The following is a 27,588-nucleotide window of genomic DNA, read 5'->3' on the forward strand; positions in this document are numbered from 1 at the left end:
TATCAAAAATCCACCTCTTGATCTAGTTCTGCACCAATATCCTCACAGCCTACTTCTCCAAATGTCACAGCCCAGCCTCAGGTTTTTTTTTGTTTTTCGTGCCCGGACTGATTTTTGTTTTATTATTATTATTTTGCAAGTTATAATCTTCCCCTTCTTCTAACCATAACTATAGCATAAGTGTCTACCCTCCCCTAACTCTAACCATAATCACCCCACATTTTGTGCTCCCGTCACAAGACTAATTTGTGCCCCCGTCACAAAAAGCACCCCATTTTCATGCCCCCGTCATGAACCCATAGATTAATGTATGTTTCGTAATGTAGCCATGAACTGCCGTGAGACTGGGTTGAATGTCACTGAAATCTCCATTCTTTTGAGATATCTTACATACAACCCCTGGCAAAAATTATGGAATCACTGGCCTCGGATGATGTTCATTCAGTTGTTTAATTTTGTAGGAAAAAAGCAGATCACAGACATGACACAAAACTAAAGTCATTTCAAATGGCAACTTTCTGGCTTTAAGAAACACTATAAGAAATCAAGAAAAAAGATTGTGACAGTCAGTAACGGTTACTTTTTAGACCAAGCAGAGGAAAAAAATATGGAATCACTCAATTCTGAGGAATAAATTATGGAATCACCCTGTAAATTTTCATCCCCCAAACTAACACCTGCATCAAATCAGATCTGCTTATTGACATTGACCCTATGCCATGACATTGACCCTATGTGTCTTTTTGCAAGGAATGTTTTCACAGTTTTTGCTCTATGGCAAGATGCATTATCATCTTGAAAAATGATTTCATCATCCCCAAACATCCTTTCAATTGATGGGATAAGAAAAGTGTCCAAAATATCAACGTAAACTTGTGCATTTATTGATGTAATGACAGCCATCTCCCCAGTGCCTTTACCTGACATGCAGCCCCATATCATCAATGACTGTGGAAATTTACATGTTCTCTTCAGGCAGTCATCTTTATAAATCTCATTGGAACGGCACCAAACAAAAGTTCCAGCATCATCACCTTGCCCAATGCAGATTTGAGATTCATCACTGAATATGACTTTCATCCAGTCATCCACAGTCCACGATTGCTTTTCCTTAGCCCATTGTAACCTTGTTTTTTTTCTGTTTAGGTGTTAATGATGGCTTTTGTTTAGCTTTTCTATATGTAAATCCCATTTCCTTTAGGCCGTTTCTTACAGTTCGGTCACAGACGTTGACTCCAGTTTCCTCCCATTCGTTCCTCATTTGTTTTGTTGTGCATTTTTCGATTTTTGAGACATTGCTTTAGGTTTTCTGTCTTGACGCTTTGATGTCTTCCTTGGTCTACCAGTATGTTTGCCTTTAACAACCTTCCCATGTTGTTTGTATTTGGTCCAGAGTTTAGACACAGCTGACTGTGAACAACCAACATCTTTTGCAACATTGCGTGATGATTTACCCTCTTTTAAGAGTTTGATAATCCTCTCCTTTGTTTCCATTGACATCTCTCGTGTTGGACCCATGATTCATGTCAGTCCACTTGGTGCAACAGCTCTCCAAGGTGTGATCACTCCTTTTTAGATGCAGACTAACGAGCAGATCTGATATGATGCAGGTGTTAGTTTTGGGGATGAAAATTTACAGGGTGATTCCATAATTTTTTCCTCAGAATTGAGTGATTCCATATTTTTTTCCTCTGCTTGGTCTAAAAAAGTAACCGTTACTGACTGCCACAATCTTTTTTTCTTGATTTCTTATAGTGTTTCTTAAAGCCAGAAAGTTGCCATTTGAACTTACTTTAGTTTTGTGTCATGTCTGTGATCTGCTTTTTTTCTACAAAATTAAACAACTGAATGAACATCCTCCGAGGCCGGTGATTCCATAATTTTTGCCAGGGGTTGTAGAGTCGGCAAACGTGATCTTCTTAGTGGAGGTCATAAATATTCTTGACCATCCTCCAGCAGGAAACCAGGCAGGGCAGAAGTTTTTGAGATGTCAGGGCTATAGAGTGCTGTCATCTCAAATAGAGTGGGTTTGAGTACACCGATACACTCACCTGGCAACCCCCATATTCTCCTGAAGCCCTGTCCTTTTGCTCACACACACAATCTCAGAGCTCTTACATTCTCGCTCCACCTCATTTTGCTCATCCTAGCATCAGTTCTTTTTGTGTCCTTACCTGCCATTCAACAATCAAACGAGCCCCTCTGCTCAGTTTTAGAAACAATTTTCTAACAGCCAAAATTTCTAAGTGTTTTTTTAAAGGCATTAATAGCAGGTGCTTTGCTTTGGATTAAATGATATCATCACTGTAATCACTGTATCAATATACTTGGTAATGCGCTGAAATACAATTGTTGATGTAGTTGATCAAATTTTGCTGTTTTATCGTATGATGTCATAAAGGTGCATAATCTCAACACACAGATTTACACTGTTTTATTTGGTTTTTAAATTGACACAACAGTTTGCACATTCTGTCAGTGCATGCAGATGTATAATGGCGTTGGTCACAATTACTTTGGCAGAGCTATGCAGTCTGAGTGCCCTTATAGATTTGAGATGTGAAATATTTGATCTAATGCACGATAAAGTTAAAAGTGGTGAACCTGTAAGTCCAAGTTGGTTAAGTAAATTTAATGTGACACTGGTTTAAATCTGATAATGAGCAGTGTTGTCAAAGTAACTTTGAAAAGTTACTTTTTTAGTTGCTTTATGCAATTATTTTAGGCGGTTACTTCATTAGCAGCTTTATGCAATTACTTTCTTAGAAGGTGCAGAAAACTTGCAACTAATAAGTCATGTAACTAGTAATCTAACTTGGTTACTCTTAAGATTGAGTAATCAGCAAAGTAATCAGCAAAGTAACTAATAGTTACTTTTCTGAGTACTAAATCTTAAAAATAACCAAGTTAGATTATGAGTTACTTTATTAATTACATTCAGCAGCTGCTGACAAGTTGTCCGCAGCTGCTAATGAAGTAACTGTATAAAGTAACTGTAAAATATAACTGTATAAAGTAACTAATGAAGTAACTTTTCAAAGTCACTTTGCCAGCACTGATAATGAGTATATTTTGTTAAAACATCAACCTGCCACCACCCGCTAGGACAGTAAACCAGGTGGTTTAGGTTTGATGCTGCCTGACCTCACTGTTGCTGTCGGTTACAAAGGGACGATGTAAAATGATGTCATGCAGGATTTTCTTCTACTTCCGCAGTGTTCACTGATGTGTGTGTGTGTGTGTGTGTGTGTGTGTGTGTGTGTGTGTGTGTGTGTGTGTGTGTGTGTGTGTGTGTGTGTGTGTGTGTGTGTGTGTGTGTCAGAGCCTTCATGCATCAGACAGGAAATTGCAGGTGTTGGTTTGTTTGCATTCAAGGCTCAACTTGCATCTGTAGTCAGGACCCTCTTTCTGAAGGCGTCTCCTCCCCCAAAGTTTCCTTTTTGCACCCTTTGAGTTTGAATTCCTAAACTTCCAGCAGGGGGTTTATGATGACACACTTCAAGTTGAGCTCTAAAATGGCCTTGAGATGAAATCTGAATACTGAGCTGCCAATGCAAATTTCACCTTTTCAGATGTGGTCCATTAATTCCAAATTGTATTTTGCTCCTCCTGCCTGTGTACTCTCCCTCGCAGTAGGTTTGGTACTAAATGCGCCCGCTGTGGTCGGCAAATATATGCCAGCGACTGGGTGCGCCGCGCAAGGGGAAAAGCATACCACTTGGCATGTTTTGCATGCTACTCCTGTAAGAGGCAGCTATCCACAGGAGAGGAGTTTGGCCTGGTGGAGGAGAAGGTCCTGTGTAGGATCCACTATGACACCATGGTGGAAAACCTCAAGCGAGCTGCTGAGAGCGGTGAGTGCTGTTCTGGAAAATCTGTTCCCATAATGTGGGGCATGTCAGGTTTCAAAACTTCTCATTATATTCTACAAATGGCCTCCGTGGCAGAAACGAGGCTTTTCAATTAAATGCATCAAGTTTTTAAGAATGTGATTCACTGATTTGAAATGCTTAAAAAAATTAAACTATTGCTTCATAAAATGATTCCTGTGGTACAGTTAAGAAGATTTCAAAGGTTTCAAAAAATAAAATCTAGCAATATTTCAAAAATGATTAACTGTTTCAAAAGGTTGTAAATGCTAAACACTAAATGAACCAATTGCTTCATAAGTCAGTCACTTATTTGCTGTAAGAATAGTCAAAACAATAAATGAAACAGTTGCTTCAGAAAACAGTTGTTTTACAATGCTTGAAACTATGTGATGGTGACATCAAGTGGGCAGTGTGGATTCTTTGGTTCATGAATTAATTTGCTGTTTCATAACCGCTTGAAACACTAAATGAAGCACTTGTGTTACAGAATGATTGTAATTGCTTCAGAAAATAATTAATTGCACTGACATATCAAAGTGCTCATGAAACACTTAAAAATGATTGAGTATTTCAAAATACAAAATGTAGCAGCTCTTTGAATAAACACACACTGTTTCAAAAAGGTTGAAAAGTACTACATGAAGCAGTTGCTCCATATTATTGTCCATTTTGAAATGCTGAAAGCATTAAATATTTTGAAATGCTCAAAACCTCCAAGTGAAACCACTGCTTCTGGAAATAATTTTGCTTAAAAATGCCCAAAACACTGCAATGTCAATAATCAAATCAAAATCAAATCAATTTTATTTATATAGCACCAAATCACAACAAACAGTTGCCCCAAGGAGCTTTATATTGCAAGGCAAAGCCATACAATAATTACAGAAAAACCCCAACAGTCAAAACGACCCCCTGTGAGCAAGCACTTGGCAACAGTGGGAAGGAAAAACTCCCTTTTAATAGGAAGAAACCTCCAGCAGAACCAGGCTCAGGGAGGGGCAGTCTTCTGCTGGGACTGGTTGGGGCTGAGGGAGAGAATCAGGAAAAAGACATGCTGTGGAGGGGGAGCAGAGATCAATCACTAATGATTAAATGCAGAGTGGTGCATACAGAGCAAAAAGAGAAAGAAACACTCAGTGCATCATGGGAACCCCCCAGCAGTCTAAGTCTATAGCAGCATAACTAAGGGATGGTTCAGGGTCACCTGATCCAGCCCTAACTATAAGCTTTAGCAAAAAGGAAAGTTTTAAGCCTAATCTTAAAAGAAGAGAGGGTGTCTAATGAAAGGTGCATTATAAATAAAAATATATTATCATTATTATAATGTTGCATCTACTGTTTTATAATGCTTCAGATGCTACATGAAGCAATTCCTTAAAAAATGATTCAGTGCTTTGAAATGCTCAAAACACAAAGTAAAAACAGTTATTTCAATTCAAATTGTGGCTCTGCCCTTTGAGCTGAGCACATTTTTCAAATTAGGGTTCAAGAAAATTCTTTAATTTTTATTCATTTATTTTTTTATGGTGATAACTCAAGAAATGTTTCATTGTCACAGATTGTGATTACTGAATTATTTTATTTTATTTTTTTACCTCCAGGGTGCAGGCTATTTTTTTTACACTTGACTAAAATAAGACTTTCACAAACAGACTACCTTGATTTGTTGCATCACAAGTTTGACCAAGCCAACTATAGCCCGATATGCAGATGAACATGCAAGTGCAACTGGGATGATGGGTGGGGGCTTGAAGCCTGGTTTTTCACTGCATGTTTCAATTAGAGAGTACATTCAAGAACACGATACAAGACATCACATTATTTGCCACTGGTTATTTTATATACTGTAAAGCAGCACTGGAAGGTGTCTTTAAGTAATCACATAAGCCATTCTTCATATTTGATGTGTCTTGGTATTTTTCAGGCAATGGTATCACATTAGAAGGAGCTGTGCCAACAGAGCAAGACAGCCAACCCAAACCGGCCAAGAGGGCACGGACATCCTTCACAGCAGAACAACTACAGGTCTTTTTTTTTTTATTTAAAAATGTATTTCATGTTCTCCACCATAACAAGATTTCAGTTGATTTGATGGCAATGTCTTGCATGTATATGTAGATCATGCAGGCTCAGTTTGCCCAAGATAACAACCCAGACGCCCAGACACTGCAGAAACTAGCCGACATGACGGGACTCAGCAGGAGAGTTATACAGGTGAGGAATCGTCCCCCAGCACTCGTGACCATGATGTGACAGTGCTGGAGTATCTTAAAAAAAAGTGCTATTTCAGATATGTAATAAATAACAAAACACCAGATATTTGCAATATTCACAAAAAGCTCAGTTATTTATCCTAAGAAAGAATGAAATCTTTTAAAATCTTGTCAAGAATGTATATGACGTCTGGTTACATTGCGTCTTCATAGGTGTGGTTTCAAAACTGCAGAGCAAGACACAAAAAGCACACACCCCAGCACAGCGGGGCGCCTCAAGGTCACCCTCAGTCCCGGATACCCTCGTCCCTGCCCGATGAGCTGCATTACTCTCCGTTTGGCAGTCCAGAGCGGGCGCGCATGGTGGCCCTTCACGGGTACATTGACAGTGAGTTGTAGCTTTTTGTGCATGAAATGAATCGTTTTGCACCTTAAAAGTAAAAATAAATAAATGTTTTTTTTTTAACTTTTAAAAAGTTAGTGTCCAGGTTGCCTTAAATTTTTACATTTTCTGTACTTGAAAAGATGAGTTCAGGTAACTTTAGCAGGGGAACTGCACCTATCTTTGACCAGTCCTGAAATTGGGCCACCACCCATTCTCAATTCCATACAGGACTGTTATGTCATTGTGACATCGAAATAAAGCAGGACGTGAGATTTCATCTGCTTGTGCTGTCATTTCAATGTCATGCTGACATCATAGACTTGTATAGACTTGAACAGGTAGCGGTCCAATTTATTTAAGTTCCTTCGGCTTCTCCCTTTTTTCATTTGGGGTCACCACAGCCTTCTACTCTGGAAACTGCACTAACCGCTTGGCCACGACACCTGTCAGATCCAATATAAGTACATTTCCCGGAATTTTTCAAATACTGCAACACAGTATTACATCTTTTCAAATCATAGTCACAAATTATTGGTGTTTGGACTTGTCCTGGGTGGAAAAACAAAGAAGTGCTCCACAGCATGAAAAATAATCCAGACCAATTCATGTCTCACTTTCTGTATTGATGAAGGAATTTTCTCTGTCATAAAAAAAAAATATTATATTTACAAACAAGTGTATGTTACTGAAACAATGTGCATAAGTGATCTTAAAAGTGTACAAAAAAACAATTTTCTTTGGCACCACTATCATTTTATTTATTAGCCTTTAAACGGTGAGTTCATAATATCACATTCCCAATATAAACAAAATTCACATTCTCTGGAAAAAATTAACAAATAGCTTCCCTGAAGGGGAAAAAATTCAAACAAACAGACGTCCTTGTTCTACGTTTGGCAGAAACCCATACAGTCTATGATAGGGATGTTACAGATCACATAGGGGCTTCCCCTGAGTTGCACACAGCAACAGCCAATCAGAGTAAAGAGGCACGATGACGTCAGCTGGCTACTCGCTTTAACAAAATTCAAGATGGAGGAAAATGCTCAAACAGCTTATTTCTGTATAAGTGTTTCTCATATTTTGTAAAAGCTAGGTTCACTTCAGTAAATCACTGAAGTGATTTACAAGACATTTTTCAGATGTTAGAGTGCATGCCGCGTGCAAGTGCATCACGCAGGGTCAAAGGTAACTTCTGGTAATTTCAAAACCTCATGCATGTGCACATGCACTTCCTCCTTCAGACAGTGTTTAAAGGAAGATAAAATATTCACGATAGAATTTGAATATGTTCTCCGTATTAAAATAAGCTGTAATTTTGCAGCATGTCTCAAAGATAAACTGAATTATAATACTTGGATTTCAGTAGAAACTAAACTTTGTCAGTTTTGTGAAATATGAAAGGCCATACAGCTTTAATTACCGTTAGCCACACAGTAGGGTGATGGTACTACACCTGTCTTGCTGTTGCGTCCCTGGGATGAAGCCGTCTGTCCACCTGTTTTTCATGCTGTGGACCACTTTTTTCCCTCTTCCCCAGAATGTCACTCAGCACAAATCTGTGACTATGACACTGTGTTGGTTGAATCATTGTCAAACATACCTCAGCATATAGTTTCAAGTTTAGTCAACTTAATGTTAAGGCAGCTCAGACTCTAACTTTTGTCATACAAAAAAAAAAAAAACAACTATTTGTCATTATTATTTACAGTGTGCGTTTACTGAGTATTTGCAAGTTCTTTCCATCAAAAGTGCTAAAAACAAAATGTCACGTCTGTATTTTGTAGGTCATCCCTTCTCCGTGCTGACCTCTCAGAGTCTCCCCCACCAGGCCATGTCGCTGCCCCAACTCCCCCTCAGCCGCTAGTACTCCACTGCGACCCTTGTGACCCTGTAACCTCTGGATCCTAACTCTTGACGTCTGCCGACTTGATCCGGTAATCAAGCTGAAGTCGGCTTGGAGAAAAGGCAAATCGGAACCTCGCCCAATCGGAAAACCAAAATGGAGGAAAGATTAAGATTTCAGATGTTGAGCAATTTTCTTCAGCGAACTGGAATATCTCGTCTACAGCCCGTGTATCGACACAAAGTACCTCCGCTCTACATTAAAAGTAGAACGAGATGTGAAACGACAAAACTGAACAAGGAAGTAGGACTAACGCTGTCTGATTATTGACAATAAACGGAACAGAAATTTTAAGGGAACTGTCCCTTTGGCGCACACAGTACACCCCATTAAAGGTAAGGCTCTGCCCTCTTTTCCTCTCAGCAACCATGAAGGAACCCTGAATGAAACTAGACTTCTTTTTTCCTCCTTCAGATAATCAGGAATGACACAAAACTACACAATTATAATCAAAAGTGAATCCATCAAAGTTGAAACATGTAATTTATGGCTGCACGCTTTGAATGATTTGATTGTGAGGATTATACTCCTCAAACTTGTAGAAAGTCCTAAAGTACAGTACTGTGCAAAAAACAGGCATGACTTACAAAATATAAGCATTTATGTTACAGAAATAATGAACAAATTTATTATAAAAAGAGATGTGTGAACTATTCACTCTACAAATATGTTGACCAACTCATTATTTATTAATGATTCATTTGCCTTTGTTGGAATTATGCAGACTGAAATTTATGAAGTAAGGTTTTTAAAACAGGAATGTTTCATCATTTAATACCTAAAATACATATACTCTGTAATATTATATTTTTTTATTAATATTTTGAAATTTCAATTTTTTTAAGACAAACTCAAAGACCACAATTATCCAAAATTACAATTGTACAGAAAGACGTGAGTGCTTCAGACGTCTGCACAGCACTGTATGAGTTCTGTGATCTCTTGAAGAAAATCCACAAAGCAAAATTCTTTGATCGCCTTATTAATTGTAAGTTTTTTTGGGGTGGAGGAACTGCATTCAGTTATTTACTAAGAGAGAAATTGAGCCAAGTCTAACAAATTCACAAATTGTAACAAGCACTTCTCGAACTTATTTTGCATTTCAGCACAGTTGTATTGTCAGTAATTTCTGACTTGTTTGAAGTTACTTGTTCAGTCTCGTCTTTCACTCTCTCATATGAAGAGTTTAGCAGAGTTTTGGTACCATATGGACAATATGAAACAGAGTGGGGATGTCCATGTAAAGTAAGATGTGTGTGTGTGTGTGTGTGTGTGTGTGTGTGTGTGTGTGTGTGTGTGTGTGTGTGTGTGTGTGTGTGTGTGTGCCTTTGGAGAGTGTGTTTGTATTGTAGTTCCATGACCATTGTGGGAAGGACAGGATCCAACAAGACCTCAATGTCCTTGTATTTATTGAGATGGTAAATCCCTGTAAAGCACTTTCCCCCCTTTAAAATCATTTTGTTTTGTTAGAAAAAAAAAGAAATGAAAAAAAGTTTATTTGATAGACTGTGCATCATAAATGTTTTGTGTACTAAAATGCAATAAAATGGAATGTGATATTTTTGTGGGTTTTGGATCATTCAGAGGCTACATTAGCAAAGTCATAAATTCCAATTTAATTGCTCAAACAATGTGGTGCAAAAATGAAGTTATCGGGAAAACACAACTGCCTGATTATGGGCTACAAGTCATGTGTTTTAGGTCCTCGTGGGTAAATATCTGTATTTCATGGTTGTGTTTGTGCACAAGAGAAATAACACATTATGGGAAAGACCTCATATCTCTTAGGACCGCATGTTCAATACAGTGATTTGGCCATCTAATCTTCATTTTATCATGTTTAAGATTTTTCGAGTTGATGTTGAAGCGCAACAGATCATTTCAATAGTTTTTTTTTTTTTTGATAATTATGTGCCTCCACATTAAGAGATAGTGACACCTTGATGAACTTGTATATATGAGAACACAACTATGACAACTGAAACATTCGCTGGGTTAATTAGCTCATTTATTGATATTTTCCACACAGTAAACACATGTTAAATATTCTCAAAATTCCTGATCCTTGCTGAGTTAATCTGTTTAATGCTTAAAAAGAAAGTGTGTGTGTGTGTGTGTGTGTGTATATATATATATACAGTGTGTGTGGTCTGAACAGCACCCCCCCCCCCCCAAAAAAATAATGATGTTGCATGTATGAAAAACATGCATTTTTATTTGTCATAGCTAAAAACAAGCATTAGTTCATTTACAAAAACACACAAACGTGTGTGTGTGTGTGCATACAGAAATCGATTGTTTTTTGCATTCCCAGTTGATCTGTATCAAAACAGATTTTGCATTCAGGATGTGCTTAATGTTGAGTATAAATTACAACTCCCTTCTCTACATAAATTATTTACTAATTAGGATTGATTATATGCATGCAAAATAAATGAATACACGTTAACTCAAACCGATCAAAGTTGCACCTAAAGACGGGAGAGGCTTAAAATGATGCTTAATTAACTAAAACTTAAAAGTTACATGTTTCAAAATACAGAGCAAGCCTAACAAAATTTAAAAAGAAATCAAATAAATCTAACAGCACAAAAGGTTTCTAGTTTTACCATATTAGAAAAAAAACCCAAAACTATTAAACGTCTGTATTGTTATCTGTAGGTGTTGAAGCAGGTTTAACATCCACATCTTGAGCTTTTCGACAAGTCTGCACAATCCATGTATGCTCCGAGTTATCTGTTGGAAAGATTTAATCATACAGTTTAACGAATTAAAAATAAAGTAAAACTAAAATGTTTTTCTTCAATATTTCAGCCAAGATCGAACCGGGGGGCGCGGTCATTAAAAAGTCTGTAATACCAACCTGCACCGTTAAACCACAGGGCATTGTGTATCTAAGGCTGTTTTTTTTTAAGTGAAGTGCCATTTAAATCTCAGAGAAATTTGTCAAATCAAGACAATTAGGAGAAAATAACTTGTGGCAGCCACTTCAGACACCAATAAATAATACCCTCCTCTCTTCAACAATGGCCGCCGATTCTATTTTTTTTTTTTTTTTTAAGCGAGTCGATGCCAGAGGAGCTGATAATAAAGCAGTTTGTGGTGGTTAAAAAAGTGCAAGGACGAGCTAATTGCAGGGGGAAGTCAGCTTTCTGTGGAGGGCGCGCAGCTGCACGCACTTGAGCGGCTCGCGGGCCTCGCCCCCGGCTTCCACGGCGCGTGGGGTTCCATTGTGGCGCGAGCAGGTCTGCGGCTCGTGGCGTGATTGTGGGTAATTGCTACAAACGGGCGTCAACGCTAACAGCCTCTTCAGAATGTCTCTCGTCGTTTTTTTTTCTTTTCTCTCCTCCAAGGCACGTTTCATTGTTTGCACAAAAAGTAATGACGGTGCCTTTTACGTAGCTGACATAAAAGTGAGTGCAATTTTACCGTAAAACGCAGCGATATTTATTATTTAGACTGAGGCATTTGAGTATTACCCCGGTTTCAAATGGTACCACATATTTGTTAGCCTTTAAGTCAGTGGTGTCAAACTGGAGGCCTGCGGCCTAGATAAGGCCAGCCAGCAAACAGTTCATGGCCTAAATTACATTATTTAAGGGAAGTGGCTATTCGTACAGCCGCTGTGTCCGTAACTCTCATTTTGCTATTCACACGGCAAGACTCTGGTGACTACTTGTATAAACAAACATACTGCATTAAATGAGAGTTATGGACACGGCCACCGTTCGAATAAGGTCGGCCTTTTGCCACCAGAGTCTTGCCGTGCAAATACTGAAATGAGAGTTATGGACATGGCTGGAAAAAAAAAAATCAAAATTGAAAAATATTAAAGGAGTTATGACATCCTGAATGCAGTATGTTTAAGTAGTTACAAGTTTGCCACCAGAGTCTTGCTGTGCGAATACTGAAATGAGAGTTATGGACACCGCCGCAAAAAAAAAAAAACATCAAAATTGAAAAATATTAAAGGAGTTATTACATCTTGAATGCAGTATGTTTGTTTATACAAGTAGTTCCAAGTTTTGCCACCAGAGTCTTGCCGTATGAATGTACGTACCAGAGTCTTGCTGTGCGAATAGCCAAATGAGAGTTATGGACACGGCTGCCGTGCGAATAGCCACGGCCTTATTAAAGATGTAAGGGCTTTCAAATTTCACAAAACTCACAATTTAGTTTCTGCTGAAATCCAAGCATTATAATGTCGGTTTATTTTTTTTTTAAACGTGTTGCAAAATTACAGCTTATTTTCATGAAGAGAACATATTTACCTGGGGGTAATTCCATAACAAATGTTTTGTTTTCCTTTTGACATCGTCTTCTGGAGGATGTGTGCGTGCGCATGCATGAGGTTTTGAAATTTTCATAAGTTACCTTTGACCTCACGTGATGCACGTACACGGGACGTGCATGCTAACATCCGTAAGATGTCTTGTGAATCACTTCAGAGGTGCTATCTGGTTTCAGAAAGTGTTTTTAGATTTAGAAGTGTTTCTCACTAACATTTACAAAATATATGAGAAACAGATTTATTTAGAAGTAAGCTGTTTTGAAGCGTTTCCCACCACTTTGCCTTTCTGTTGCTGTGTGCTTCCCAGCATCCCTAGCACAAGTTGGAGGGAAGTTTCCATGTAATCCAACATCGCTACCAAATGTAGTTCATGGCCGTCTGATCACTTGAAATTCTCCCATTCATGGTTAGAAATAAATGTTTTCCAAATGGCGCAAACTGAGTGAATGAATGCGAGATTTATTATCATTGTCATTACAAATGCAACAACGAAATCTTGAAATTTTGATCATATTGGAAATATCATATTATGAATCCCTTATTTCAAGGCTAATAAAGTGGTGCCAAAGCAAATTCTTTGTATGACTTAAATCTTAACCTAGAGGTGGTACACCTTTAACCTGTCACTTAGTTTCTCGATTTATCAATTTGTTGTTTGGTCAGTAAAATGCCAGAAAATGTTGATGCCAAAGGCTGCAATGTCCCAAAAGTCTTGTCCACAAACCAATTCTACTTGTTTACTGCCACAGAGGAGTAAAGAAACTAGTAAGGAAATCAGAAAATATTTGCATTTATGAAGCTATAATTAGAGAATTTGGGCTTTTTTAGACAATGAAAACTTGATTATTAAAATAGCTGATTAATTAAAATAGTTGATTAATTATTGAATAATGATTGAGTTCTCCTTATAGCTCTACTTAAGATGTGGTCATTTTGCAGCATTTATGAGACTGGCAACAATTTACTGAATTGTTTTCCATGATGTCAGATTAAAACAGGAAACTTGTTCAATGCACAAGTCATTTATTTTTATCTGATATAAAAATGGCACATCTCAGCAGTAAGTCTTTACATTTCTGAATGGATGATGGAAAACTCTGCCACGACTGCCTGTGAGCGAGCACCATCCTGCAAAATAAAGTCCAACTATTCCACATGCTGCAGCTGTAAAGGCAAACTGGACGCTGGCTTAGCCTCAAAAATTAACACTGGACAATGAGGCAACAATTGTTTTAGTGCATGCACAAATGAAAAAGAATGTACTTTTATATCCTCAATTTGTAAAATTGGTTTACACTTGCCACCATAGAAATGGCAGAAACAAATTAAGCCGTAACATCAAAAAAGATGCAGATTACCTATTTTAATATGAAAAACACTAAAATGATGTCATATCTTCTGATTAAATAAGTAGCTGCCTGTGTAATTAACACTACAAAGTTACCACATCTCAAACTGGTACAAATGTTTTTCTACCATCAACATGTGAATGCATCAGAAAAAACTGACCCATTTCTCTGCCTGTTGATTTAAATTGAAAGGAGCTGCCGCCTGCCACGCCCTCTCTCTATTTACAGTGGCACCATTTCCATCTATCTGTCTCAGTCCATGGGGGTGTGTCACACAGAGGGCACATGGGCTCAATGGTTATGTTTAAGAGCAAGCAAGATTACAGATGTGGGCTTCTGTTACATATGTCACACATGTCTAAATGAGACTTTTCGGGCATACCTTTTTGCAAACAGTAGGATCATTTCCACAAGCACAGTCAGAGAAGTGTGGGACTTTGTGGCTGTTTCTTATGAAACCCCATGCATTTAAATAGTAACATGAAGAAAACAAAACCGCTTTTTACACACTATAAATCCTTTAAAATACACTCAAAGGGGAAAAAATGCACCAGCCTAATGGCAGCAACTTGAACCCAAACACCATCTTAATTAACAGAAGCAAGACAATGCATTTTGACACAACAGGTGACTGTTCTGTTCTGGATTTGAAGCAAACATGATTTTCTGTATTTTCAGGGAAATCACTTTTAGTGGCATGATGAGGAGCAAATACTGAACTTGATCCACTGACAGCAATGAGGATCCAAACCTAATGGGCTTAGTTACTTATAATTAGCACCTCGTTTGCTAATTCTGTGGTTTTGAACTGGAGGCACGACAGCTTGAAATCAGACCAATGTAAATATGAGATCTCAAGTAAACTGCATTTAAATGGTTTGCGCCCTGATGACATCACAGAACATAGTAGTGGTTTTCCAGTTTTTGAAGGGGACCACGCTGATCTTTCAATTTATTAATCTGACCGACACGGCTCGCGGGAATAACGTGAAACTTGTTTTACGGTGAAATTTTGTTTAAAGGATGCATGAAAAATGAGAGTTTGAGGAAAGCGACTGTGAGGATATGTTCCACTCCCCAGGGCCCGGACTGATTTTATCTGTCTGTGAAACACCTCGGCTGGACCGGGACAAAGGGAGGGGGCAGCGGTTTGGTCACCAGAGGTGTTTTCCTTGGCAGTGGAATGTTTTCAATGCGGGATGCTTTCTGTGCAGCGTTTGAAAGGGAAGCGCTTATTCCAGAAACAGGAAAGGGCTCCAAACAACATGGCAACACATGGCCCCGACTGGAGCTGCTGCTGCCGAGTGCTGCTGCCCGTTGCCAAGCCAGAACAGCCGGATACACAACTGACTGTATGTGCATGTGTAAAAGCATTGGGTGCATTCTTTTTTTTTTTTTTTAATGACAGTTTCATTGTGGAATGCAAATGTTTAATGTATCTCCAAACTGAAACGATGTCAACTTTATCATCAGTTAGAACCAAATTCAATAAGGTGTCTCTGTAAATGTTGAGACTTTTTGGTTATTTTAAATATTTAACTTGTAGATTATAGTAATTTGTGTTTCAAATTCAAATGCAGCCAATTGGTTGTGTGGTCTGCTCAGTGTGTTTGAGTTGGTTAGTTAAGTGTAAGCACATGCTCCGTGTAACTCTGACATCACAATAAAATGCTAACAAGGACGTTTTATGGAAGGAATATTTGGGTGCATTTTGCTGTGACTGAGGGGGGTCACTGAGGGCAGTCTGGGGCCAATAAGAGTCAAGCAGTTATGTAGATTAGTTATAGATGTTACAGATACAGGATTGTTAATTACTGCTGTCATGCAATATGCATGTTTTAATAAGATAATTTGAATGTCAGAGCCAAAACTGAACAATGTGTGTGTGATGCAGACTTGATCTTTTAGCTTTATGTTCTGTTTTATTGTTTTTGTACTATTATCCATAACTACATATGATGACTGATAGGATCAAAGAGGAAAAAGTGAATTATGAGTGTAATCTCAACCCCAGTGAAAGAATTTCATTTGTTTCTTAACAAATGGTCTACACTATAAAACCTGAAAAGTTTAATCGTCTCAAACTTTTTGAGGAAACAATTACCTCAAACCTTTTCAAAGTTTAATTAAAATGCAAAAATGTCTTTGGTTAAATTAAAGAACCATGATAACATAGTGTTCTAATGATTACTATCATTTGCACTTTGACATACAAAAGCAGTTAAGGTTTGATCCAGTGGACAACTTAGCCGTAGTCACCAACATTCATTAACCAACCAAGTAAAAAAAAAACATTATTAAAATGATCAGTGATGCTTGAATGACCTTAAATAAGTTGAAGTCATCATTGTCCTCTGTTATTTGGTTTTTACAAAATCTATACACATCAGTTATTTATTTATTGATCAATTTCTTTATTCCTGTTCAAATCAAAGTAGTTAAAGGAACATACACTCGTTTCTGTTTGTAGCATATACTGTATAAAATATGAACTCCGTCTGTGCAACCTGTAGAGATCATTTATAAAACAAGGGCAATAATTACCCAAACTTGCGTGGCTGATCCCAACTTCACACTTGTGCAAGGCGTTCGCATATAAGTAACAAGTTTGATCTCAAGCCATCAAGTTTTTGTGTTCTCACATACACCTGATTTAAGAGACTCTGTCCCGTGGTGGCCAAAACTAGAACAAAAACTACTGCACTACAAAAAATACTTCACACTTGAGGTTTTCATGAGATGACCTTTTGTAGGAAGTTTCACCTTGATATACAAAGTCTTTGATATTGTGTGTGAAATGTTTGCAAGATTGTGCCCTCTAGTGGCCACAATTAAAATGAAAATGCCCAATGTTGAACTTGTCGGAGGTTGTCAATACACAGTCACTGTGAAGGCATTATGCGCACACGCATGGGCGCGCGTGCACACACAAACGCACACATGCGCACAAGGAGGTCATGGACCTGGTTTGCCTTTGGCAACGCAGGTAAAACGTGATATCATCATTAATTGTGGCAATATCGAAAACTGTGAAGTCTTTGGAAGAATGCCCAAAACTTGCTGATTCTAGACATGAAACAAGAGCAATCTGTGATTTCTGATATCCGCCAAGGGTTGACAAGGACTCAAAATAAAAGATATGTGCTTCACATCGTGACCTGGACTTTACCTGGATCCGGATTCCACAACACAATGCAATAATTACATACTGATCCAGAATGGTTTGACTGATCAAGATGTTGCAATCTGATATTTAATTCGCAAGCTGAAACAAAATCATGTCTTCCTGATTTTGGTTTTACATCGTGATGTCGTATCCGTGAACTAGTTTTGATGTAATCCTTAAAAGTCTACAAAGTGAAATCCTGATCCAGACTCCGGATCCGGATCTAGATCATCTCCAAAATTTAATGGAGTCTTCCATGGCCTAACACCAATGTGTGGTGAAAATTTGGTGAAATCCATGAAGTAGTTTTGACAAATCCGACAAAGCCTATATAAAATGAAATCTTGATCCAGAATCTGGATCGAAATGAATAAATTCCAATGATTTTATTACATCCTTGACAGATGTAATAAAGCTTAGTTCTGTGAGTGCATGGCCCAGAATAAATGGATAATTTAAAAGACATTACAGTTTTTCACGAAAACCAACCTGTTTTACAAACTTGAGAATATGAAGCAATCACACTTCAGATCTACAGATAGAATGGTTCTGAAACAATTAACATGCAGGTCTATGGGCTGTACTGACCCAACCCAATTAGTGAAACAGATAACAGAGTATTTACAGAGGAGTCCTTTAAATGGTGATACAAGCACCAAAGTTGGCACAAATTCTCCTTAAACATTACCCTTTTGAAAAAAATGAGCATCCGCTTGAATTTTCAAATGGCTGCCAGGTAGGGGTCAATTTAAGAATTACACTGGGGTCAAAATTTAAAAATGTTCCAATCATATTGAAAGCTATACCACATTATTTGCCTGAACATAAATATTCCAAAAAGGTATAGTTTGGACTATCTATGACTGAATATTATGGAGTTATGGGGTAAAACCAGCAAGAATGGAAACAAAGGTCAGCTTTAGTTTGTACAGGGGTCAGAAGTTAAAGTTGCTCCAAATATTGTAAAAAGTGATGCAAATTATTGGTTTCATTAATAGGATTAATAAATTGAATAGTTTTGACTGTGATGAATGCTTAGTCTGAAAGGTAAAGGTTTAGTTTGCACCATGTGTCATGATTAATTATCACGCTACAGGGTAGCATATGTCACATGCCATAGAATCCAATGGACATTGACAATGTTTGACCTTTACCTTACAGACCAAGCATTGAACACAATCAAGACTATTCCATTTATTAATCCTATTAGTTCAACCATTAATGATGTCTTACAAAACGCGAATGACCTCCATTTTGAAGGGCGTATGACACTGCCCAAGGTTGCTGAATCCCAGGATAAAGCTTGGCAAATGCAGTTTTAACAGTGTCAACAGCCTTATTTGTTTGTTGGATTGCTTGCTTGTACATCCATAACCAGCAGCATTCATAATGGGTAATTTTAAAATCAGCCAACCAATATTTAAACATGTCACCCAATACCTAAATTGATCAAAAGTTTATCACATCATCTCTTACTTGCCAACATGAGACACGGTAAATAACACGATGCTGGTATTCTTAGTGTTGGAGTTATCATGTCTGAAAGAATGTGGACACGCACGTTCACTTACTCACTCAGTTTAATGGTTTACAAGCCAGTAATCTGCTGGACACATGGAATAAAACAACACCAAAAGAAGTTGAATCATACAATCTTTCACCACGTAAGGCCTGATTATTGCACACCTTATGAAATATACTGAGGCTGTCGTAGTGGAGTCATTGCTTCTGTACACCACATCTCATGTTTCAATCCCCTGGAGAGGTTTTATGTGGAGCTCACTAAAACATCTGTGACAGGAGATTCCCACTTAACACAGGCAGGTGACACACCCACTGTTAACACTCAGCAGGTCTTTTATCATCCACTTTCTACACATTTCATAAATGTCGACATCCCTCAGCAAAAAAACTCGCAGGCCTATCGGCTTGTACTTGATGACAAGAGATCAGTTCAACTTCAAAAATAATCAAAACCCTCTTGGGGAAGAGTCATAACAGATCCTATTGTTATGGCCATTTGGTGCTATGCAAAGAAAGCCTGTTCGTCCAAGTTAGCGATAGTAACTAAGGAGGGCAGGATTCAGAAACAGGTCAATTTTGGTTTAGTTCAATATTTCCAAACAACATCTACTCAATGTGAGTCATCTGCAGTTTAAAATACTTGGTTGTTTTTTTGCAGCATGTGTCAGTAAGGCTGCATCTTCATCATCAGGTAACCTGGCTGCCTTCTTTCTGGCCTAATGTCCAGCAGTTGCAACAGATACATGGGGAGCTCTTTCCTCTTTCCTTCCAGTAGCAAACATCCCCTCTGGGAGGGTGGTTCTTCCCTGCATCCCACCATCACTGCAGTCCCCATCCTGGGAGGAAGCCATGAGGCAATAAATTCTGTCTTCACACCCACTCTGACAAATGTGCCTTCACCTCCCTGGGTTTGAAAAATAAATCCATACAGGATACAAGAGCATTCTTCTGGAGAACCGTGCACCAAGACAAAAAGGCAAATATGCATTCTTATATATATAACATGCATAACAAGCCACATTTACACAAATACTCATGCACACAATCAAAAAAAAATATATATACTGCTTGAGTAATGCACAACAATTAAATATTTCCTGTGCCTATTTAAGAAACTCAAAACAGACTTCAGGTTGTTGGAAACTGTTTAGTTTCTATTTTTTTCAGTCTCTAAAAATCTTTCCTTCCCATGCTCCCCTTCTATCGCTCCCCATCAACCCACTGATCAGTACCAGAACAATAATGATGATGAACAGCCGGCATCAAGGGGGAAAAAACCCCTGAAAACACATTTTTGCCTCTTTACACGTCAATGACATCTGGTGAGGATGTGAAACTTCTCTTTTGTTTTCTTTTGACTCTACACATATGTAAATGAGATGACAGCACTTGTGGACCTAATTTGTATTGTACTGCAAGCAATAAAAATATTCTTTCCAAAATTTCAATATGGGTAGGTTTTGAATCACACTATGTACGTATGTATATCTTCTGCCAGGAATCAATGAACAGCAGCCAATCAAATTTACATTTAATGACAGGCTTCAGAGGGTTGATGCACACCCTGCACACTCTACACACGTTATAAATATACAAGTCTGTAATGGCGTTTTTGACTATGTATGACATCGTCATGTGACAGATGATGATAGACAAACAAACAGACAGACAAACACATTCACACCCGTAGACAATTTAAAGTTTCTAATCCACCTAACCTGCATGTGTTTGGATGTGGGAAGATCCATTTCAGCTTCTTGGTTGTTGAGATATACAAAAAAGGTGTTTTTTTTTTCAGACCATGTTTTCCTTGGCCTTGACCTTTGACAAAAGTACTCCTAAATGTAATGACCTGTAGCTATCTATCCAAGTAATATTCCAACCAATTTTGGTCTATTTAAGCTTCTTGGTTGTTGAGATGACGAAAACAATTGTGCTTTTTGAACCATGACTTCCTCGTCTTTGACCTTTGACCAACCTACTCCAAAATATAATAAACTTTTGTCATCGATATTTATTGAAGTAATATTCCCACCAGGTTTGAAGGAAATACATCCAGCCTTTTTTTTGAGTTATCTTCTTCATCTTCTTCAGACACACACCAGGGAAAACAATACCCTGCTATCATTGCTTTGCCGATGTGCAGTGCAAAAATTCCGAATCATCAAATGAGAATCGAGATCTTGGATTTCCTGATACTTAACTGATGCTTCGGACATTACTGCAAGATAAAGTCCTCCAACACTGGAATCTCCAATATAATGCCTTAACTTAAACACAACGCAGATTTTCTGCTTCCTTTGTGTATTTACATACTATACAGGTCCGATATAACTGATGCTTAAGACAACTATGTGCCACAATAAAATGATCTTAAAGGGGTTATACTGCACAAAATGTTTTGAATCTACCTTTGACAGTATATGTGTTTGATGCTAACAATGCATGACAGCACATAATTGTGACTGTGTATGCATGTCTTAGGCTTATGTGACATATGTGACAGATGTCCATACATGAACTCCTGCTTACTCTATGAGACACATCCACATGATCAGTGTGAAAGAAACAAACATATCACCTCCTATAGGGAGCAGCAACTCCTTTGCTCATATAGCAAGGTGAAATCCAGACTGAAAGATGTTCCTACTAGGTTGGCTAGTGGGGATTCTCTTAGCTGATACAGTATATATGCGGCATGGTTGCCTCACAGTAAGAAGGTCGAGGGATCGCTTCCCTGGACCTTTGTGTGTGTGGAGATGCCATGTACTCCCCGTGTTCATGTGGGTTCCCTCTGGGTGCGCCGGCTTTTTCCCACTTCCACAGACATGCAGGTTAGGTGAATTGGTGACTCTAAATTGGCCGTACATGTGTGAAAAAGTTTGTCTGTCTATATGTGGTCCTGCAATATACTGGTGTCCTGTCCAGAGTGTACCACGCCCTATGACTGGTGGGATAGGCTCCAGTCCCCCATGACCCTTGATTGGAGTAAGCAGGTATATGTATTTTCTATTTATGTATTTGTTTGCATTCTGTATATGTATTTACATTCAGTGTTTATTAATATATTTATTAATTTTACCCACTGCCTAATTCAAGACATGGTCTAGTAATATAAAATCCTTGTGGGAGACAAGAGGTGCAGAGATTGCCAGAATTTGGAAATTTCTGTTTGGATATCTGACAAACCGCATTCTCTTCAAATCAGAACTTCTAAAACTGGGCGCGCGCTCAGTGGAAAAATGTGTCTTGAATTTTCCACTACTGGCAAATTAAAAAAACACAAAAAAACCTTTGCAATGACTGCAATAGCCTGTAGATGCGAGCTTATCAGATGAATTGGATCAATAATGTTCCATCAGAGAATCCAGGGATAATCCATTTAAGATCACCCCATAGGTTCATTGTTGCCAAATCCTTTCCATATGGCCACACTACAGAGAACAGTGTAGCTTTCAGAGTTGGTTATTAAAAATGACCATATCCATGTGTCTTGTCTGAAACAAATTCAGTACAAATCTTTACCATATTTGAAAGAATAAGTCTTTTGTATGTGGCCTTTGTAGCCTTCAGTAGTTGAAAATCTTACAGCGAATTATCTTCTGTTAATAGGTAGAAAAAACAAGACATTACCTTTGAATACTAACACTGATTTGGTTGATTGTGTGACTTTTAATTACTTAGGAGGAAATGTTTTCTGTGCTGTCATATTAGCAGGATTACGCAAATACAACTGAAGCAATTTTCTTGAAACTCGTGGAAGGATGGGGTATGGGCTAAGAAAGAAACCATTATCTTCTGGAGCAGAACCAAGAATTTTTCTTTATTTTCTTTCAGTTTATTTCATTTATACAGCACCAAATCACAACAAAGCTGCCTCAAGGCTCTTCACACAAGTAAGGTCTAACCTTACCAACCCCTAGAGCGAGCACACAGGCAACAGTGGTAAGGAAAAACTCCCTCTGATAACACTGAGGAAGAAACCTCGAGCAGACCAGACTCAAAGGGGTGACACTGTACAAACTGCAAGATTTTGCAAAGTTTTACAAAGCTATAGAAACAGAAAATAGAAATTGTAATCCAATTACATTTTTTCCGCAAATTTGATTGGTTAATCGTGTGAGATTTCAGACCATAAAATATCGCATAAACAGTGGCAAAATATTAAAACCGTTTCACATTTATTGTATTAGTCTGTGCACTGCTGTGCAGATGTAAATAATTGTGCTGTCACCTGAGGGCGACAGAAACTAGTGCAGCAAGCATGATGCAGAACTGCGTGGATTTAATGGATTTAACTCGATTGATTGATGGATTTACCGTGGATTTAACTCAATGCAGCTGACGAAATGGAGAAAACTATGGGTCTGCTCACAGAATTTCCAGTTTGGCATGAACACGCTGCTGCAAAGGTAAGCTTTGACGAGCTGACCACACCCTTTCACAACGATTCACCATCCGAATTACTTACAGAAAGATAAACCATGCAAATGTTGGAATTGGATTAGAATGGGAATAACCCCCTTGTAGACTTTAATGCTGGATTTTGCAGTAGCAAATAGCTGTTTTACTAGCGACACGTTAGCGGAGCCAGTAAAACTGAATTTGCGACCAAATACAAATTATACAAATTCAAATACATAAAAAATATAGCTGCAAGCAGCCATGTGGGAAGCACAAATGGCAGCGTAGATAAAGTTAATGATAGTTTGATCACTACTCGGATAGTAACTTTACTGAAGATGCAATGGTGGGCAGCCATTGATAAAATATTCACTGCGATAACCAAGTACAGCCTTCTAGTTAATTTGCAGATATATTTACCACTTAGCTTAAAACATTTATCACTTTTAAAATATTTATCTCTGCTCAGCTGTCAGTCAGTGTGTCTTGCTCGAGCACGAAATAACGTTTCAAAACAGGCTTCTACTGCTGCTCACCTTCTAGCCAATCAGAGGATTTAGGGCGGAACCTTCCCCTACCATTCTACATTTTGCAAATTCGCAGACAGGACACCAGCCTATCGCAGAGCCACATATAGACAGACTCACACACCTACAGTCAATTTAAAGTTACCAATCCACCTAACCTGCATGGCTTTGAAGGTGGGAGGAAGCTGGAGCACCCAGAGGGAACCCATACAAACATGGGGAGAACATGCAAACTCCACACAGAAAGGCCCAGGCAGGAAATGATCCCATGACCATCTTGCTGTGAGGCAACAGTGCTAACCACAAAGGCACCAGGCTATAGTTAAGTGGGCAAAAACACAGGAGATCAAACTGGCAGAAATGTCTGAAAACAGTCAAAAAACACAAGAAAAACATTGGGAATAAATGCGAGAAAGCTGGATGAAACCTAGACAAGCTGGCAAACTGTAAGTGGTCAGAATGGGCTCATAAAGACACCACTCTAATCTCATGCAACTTGCAGAGGCACACAATGTGGGAACCAGAAACCGGAAGTAAATTTACACGGAACAAAGAACATATGTCAAAGTAAAAGCACCAGAAACAAACGCACGCAAACACAATCATGAACACAAAACAAACACAGAGATTAATCAAAACAACAACAAAACATACAGACAACTGCACTCAAAAAACTGATGCACTGGATGAACCCACTTCAATTATGAGCAGGATTTCCATCTAATATATGTAGCCCCAAAATAAAGTGCATCTATGCAAGATATTTAATTTAATTTAATAGGGACTGCATATATTTATTAGATGCAAATCCTGCCCATAACTGAATTGATTTCATCCATTGGGTCATTTGTTTGAGTGATACACTAAAAAAAAACTGAGTCACTGGATTGGATTCCACCTAATAAATATATGTAGTCCCAACTAAATTAAATTACATTATCTTGCATGGATTTGTTTTATTTGGGTTGGGGCTACATGTATTTATTAGATGGAAATCCTGCACATAACTGAACTGAGTTCATCCAAAGAACTATTTTTTGAGTATGGCCAGAGCCTAATACGTGAAGTGTGACAGAAAAATAATGCAAGAACAATCGTTCTCCTGCAATGTTTTCTGGGTGAGGCTGAGTAGTGAAGTACCCCTGTATGGTTGGGGTTTCAAATGAAGCATCATCGGAGCCCACAGTTATACTGTGCAATGCATTATAAACTTTCCTGCTCAAAGCAAAGCTGGCTCTGTGAGACATGCCCACTGAGTCTGTCTCAGGTATGCGCGCTCAGAGTGACCTCTAGTTCCCTCTGCAAAAGCAGTTCAGTCTTTGTGTGTGTGTTGGTTTGCTTGACTTGCCAGGTGGTACATACGTACCACTTCTTAGCCAGTACACACATGTAAGGATCAGCCTCCCACAACAACCCTCAACACATGGCAAACAGAGAGATAATCCAAATACAACTTGACATTCAGCAAACTGTAGGTCCTTCACTGGGCTTAAAAACTTGTCGACCTAATTTGAAAGGAAATTTTTTTTAATTTGCTCTTGACTTTCATCTTTCCAGTTTATGTTGGTGTCACAGGCTAAGATGTTTGAATATTACTCTACATTCAAATGAAGCCAATTTAGCTTCAGCATAGTGGAGAAATGCACACGTGAGGTGCAAGAAGTGAAGAATCATGGGGGGGGGGGGGGGGGGGATTTTGAGCACAATACTTTGTTTTATGTCTGTACCCATTCTGTTAATCATAATGTGAGAGCAATTAATTACCTTCATAGCATGCCTTCAGTCGGGAAGGTAATCATAGTAGCAAATTGTCAAAATGCATACAAGTGAATTTCTTCATTCTTGCTATTATAAGGCTGATAATAACAACAGGGCACTTTATGTCTCACCTGCAAGCCTGAGGAATGCGCCGGTGTAGGCAGTGACGACTCTGGTACTGGGGTCGTAGAAACCTTCCCCACAATCATAGCACCCATCAGGAATGACACAAGGAGGGTGCAGATCTGTTAGCTGAGACTCTCCTTTATGGGCAGAAGAATTATTTTATCACAAACCACAATCCTGTTAGCATCTATCACACAATCATTTTTAAAAAAAGAGCAGAGGTGCTTATGCCCAATTTCTTTCACGTACAACTAGACCCACTGTGTCATTGTTCAGTGGTGGGCATAGTCAGGCTCAGGGGAGAGTTACTACCCCAAGTAGATGTGTTTAAGTATCTCAGGGTATTGTTCACAAGTGAGGGTAAGTTGGAGCGTGAGAGCGACAGACGGATTGGGGCAGCATTTTATGGACGCTGTTTTACAGAAGCTGTACCGGACCTTGTAGTGAAGAAACAACTGAGACATAAGGCAAGGCTCTGGATTTACTAGTAGATTTACCTTCCTATCCTCACCTACGATCATGAACTTTGAGTAATAACCAAAAGAATAAGGTTGCAGAGACAAGCAATGAGATTCCTCCAACAGGTATCTGGGCTTACACTCCGGGATAGGGTGAGACGCTCGACTATCCAGGAGGGACTTAGAGTAGAGCTGCTGCTTCTTCATATTGAAAGATGCCAGTTGAGGTGGTTCAGCCATCTGGTGAGGATGCTCCCTGGTCATCTCCCTTGGGAGGTCTTCCAGATACATCTAACTGGGAGGAGGCCATGGGGAAGACCCAGGATACGCTGGAGGGATTATATTTACCAGCTGGCTTGGGAACACCTCTGGATTCCCTAGGAAGAGTCACAGTACTTGGCCGAATATAAGGAAATGTGGGATGAGCTGCTTGGTCAACTGCCACCATGACTCAGACTGGGAGAAGCGGCAGAAAATGAATAAACGGGCAATCTGCTCATCAGCTAATTAGCTAATGTTTTCATTATTAGATTACCTTTTCAGGTAAGTTCAAAAGCCAGTAGCGGAGCATTTCACATTTGTTAAAATGAAGTTTAAAGGTCACAAACCCTAAAATCATACACATTTGTTTCTGTTGAAGCTTATACACTAATCCAACAAGTGAACTCAACACATCGTGTGAAGGCAACAAGCATCACCTCAAGGACATGATGGAGCAGGAGATCAATCCAGAATATCTGCATTAGTTTATTTTAATTATTTTCCATGTGTATTGTTATTTCTTGATATTTCCTATTTGTTTAATACTTTCTGTACTGTTGAATGGAAAGTACTGTTTAATGTCTTCATTTAATTATTCATTGACATTATCTGATCTTGGCATGTTTAATGTTTTTTTTTAAATATTAAAAATTTCAGTGCTTTAGATCTATTTTTCAGAGGTTTAAAGTAAACAACAACAACAACCCAATAAAAAAGGCAAGCCAAAGCTAAATTCATACAACAAAAGTTAACAATTATCAGTAGCTTCAGCTAAACTTTTAAGCGGTTTATTGGTTTAACGTCATCACATTTACCAGATTTATGGTAATTTTTAGATTAGCTGTAACACCACTGAAATTGGTCATGAGTGTGGAGGGATTACACCCATGATGCAGAATTACTAAATTGTCCAGATAATTTTGGTGGTCAAACCTGTAAATCCTGAACATTTGTACTGTTAAATGACTATGTTTGTGTTTTGTATCCAGCATACTTTCTTGTATTCTTACTTTATTATTATTCCTGTTGCCCGATGAGCAAAGAGCTTTTAAACATTGCTTTTAAAGTGACTGTATGTTTTGCAAATTTTTATAGTTACTGTATTTACAATGGATTTCATTTGGTATCAACACTAAGTGAAAAAGCGTGTGTGTGTGTCTGTGTGTGTGTGTGTGTGTGCGCGCGCGTATTGAGGAAAAACAAAGCGTATTTGCTTCATGCTGGGTCCACGCGGGACAAGGAGGAGAAACATGTTTGCAGAATCAATAAATAATTCTGCCTTTATCCAAAGCTCTTTACATTCACCCATCAGTGTCAATGTGCTGCCATGCAAGGGGCTCCGCTGCAC

At 38.5% G+C, this 27,588-nt stretch overlaps 2 protein-coding genes and 1 long non-coding RNA gene across 7 annotated transcripts in view; 2 read left to right on the forward strand and 1 right to left on the reverse strand.

The window, feature by feature from the left end:
- lhx6 (LIM homeobox 6) overlaps nucleotides 1-9,935 on the forward strand; it is a 28,567-nt gene extending 18,632 nt beyond the window's left edge. Inside the window, exons 5-9 of one of the 3 annotated variants that reach the window (XR_004566000.1) lie at nucleotides 3,634-3,854; nucleotides 5,797-5,897; nucleotides 5,991-6,086; nucleotides 6,319-6,473; nucleotides 8,258-9,935. Coding sequence is in view for 2 of the 3 variants with exons in the window: in XM_034192135.1 (XP_034048026.1) it covers nucleotides 3,634-3,854; nucleotides 5,797-5,897; nucleotides 5,991-6,086; nucleotides 6,299-6,473; nucleotides 8,258-8,337 (673 nt within the window). In the remaining variant the exon portion in view is untranslated. Of the gene's footprint in view, nucleotides 1-3,633; nucleotides 3,855-5,796; nucleotides 5,898-5,990; nucleotides 6,087-6,298; nucleotides 6,474-8,257 lie in introns of all 3 variants that reach the window. The other 2 variants (XM_034192136.1, XM_034192135.1) reach the window with 2 other exon arrangements.
- The window catches only part of LOC117529379, an 883,736-nt gene extending 857,377 nt beyond the window's left edge, over nucleotides 1-26,359 (forward strand). Inside the window, exon 3 of the long non-coding RNA XR_004566001.1 lies at nucleotides 26,256-26,359. This is a non-coding gene — a long non-coding RNA (uncharacterized LOC117529379). The remainder of the gene's footprint in view (nucleotides 1-26,255) is intronic.
- morn5 (MORN repeat containing 5) overlaps nucleotides 10,954-27,588 on the reverse strand; it is a 31,324-nt gene continuing 14,689 nt past the window's right edge. The window contains exons 4-5 of one of the 3 annotated variants that reach the window (XM_034192144.1): nucleotides 25,527-25,658; nucleotides 10,954-11,112 (exon numbers count right to left, since the gene is read on the reverse strand). In XM_034192144.1, the coding sequence (XP_034048035.1) occupies nucleotides 11,012-11,112; nucleotides 25,527-25,658 (233 nt within the window). In that variant the 3' untranslated portion in view covers nucleotides 10,954-11,011. Of the gene's footprint in view, nucleotides 11,113-19,534; nucleotides 19,611-25,526; nucleotides 25,659-27,588 lie in introns of those variants that run through there. The other 2 variants (XM_034192142.1, XM_034192145.1) reach the window with 2 other exon arrangements.

Source organism: Thalassophryne amazonica, chromosome 17 (assembly GCF_902500255.1).
Source record: "Thalassophryne amazonica chromosome 17, fThaAma1.1, whole genome shotgun sequence".
Lineage (NCBI taxonomy): Eukaryota > Metazoa > Chordata > Actinopteri > Batrachoidiformes > Batrachoididae > Thalassophryne > Thalassophryne amazonica.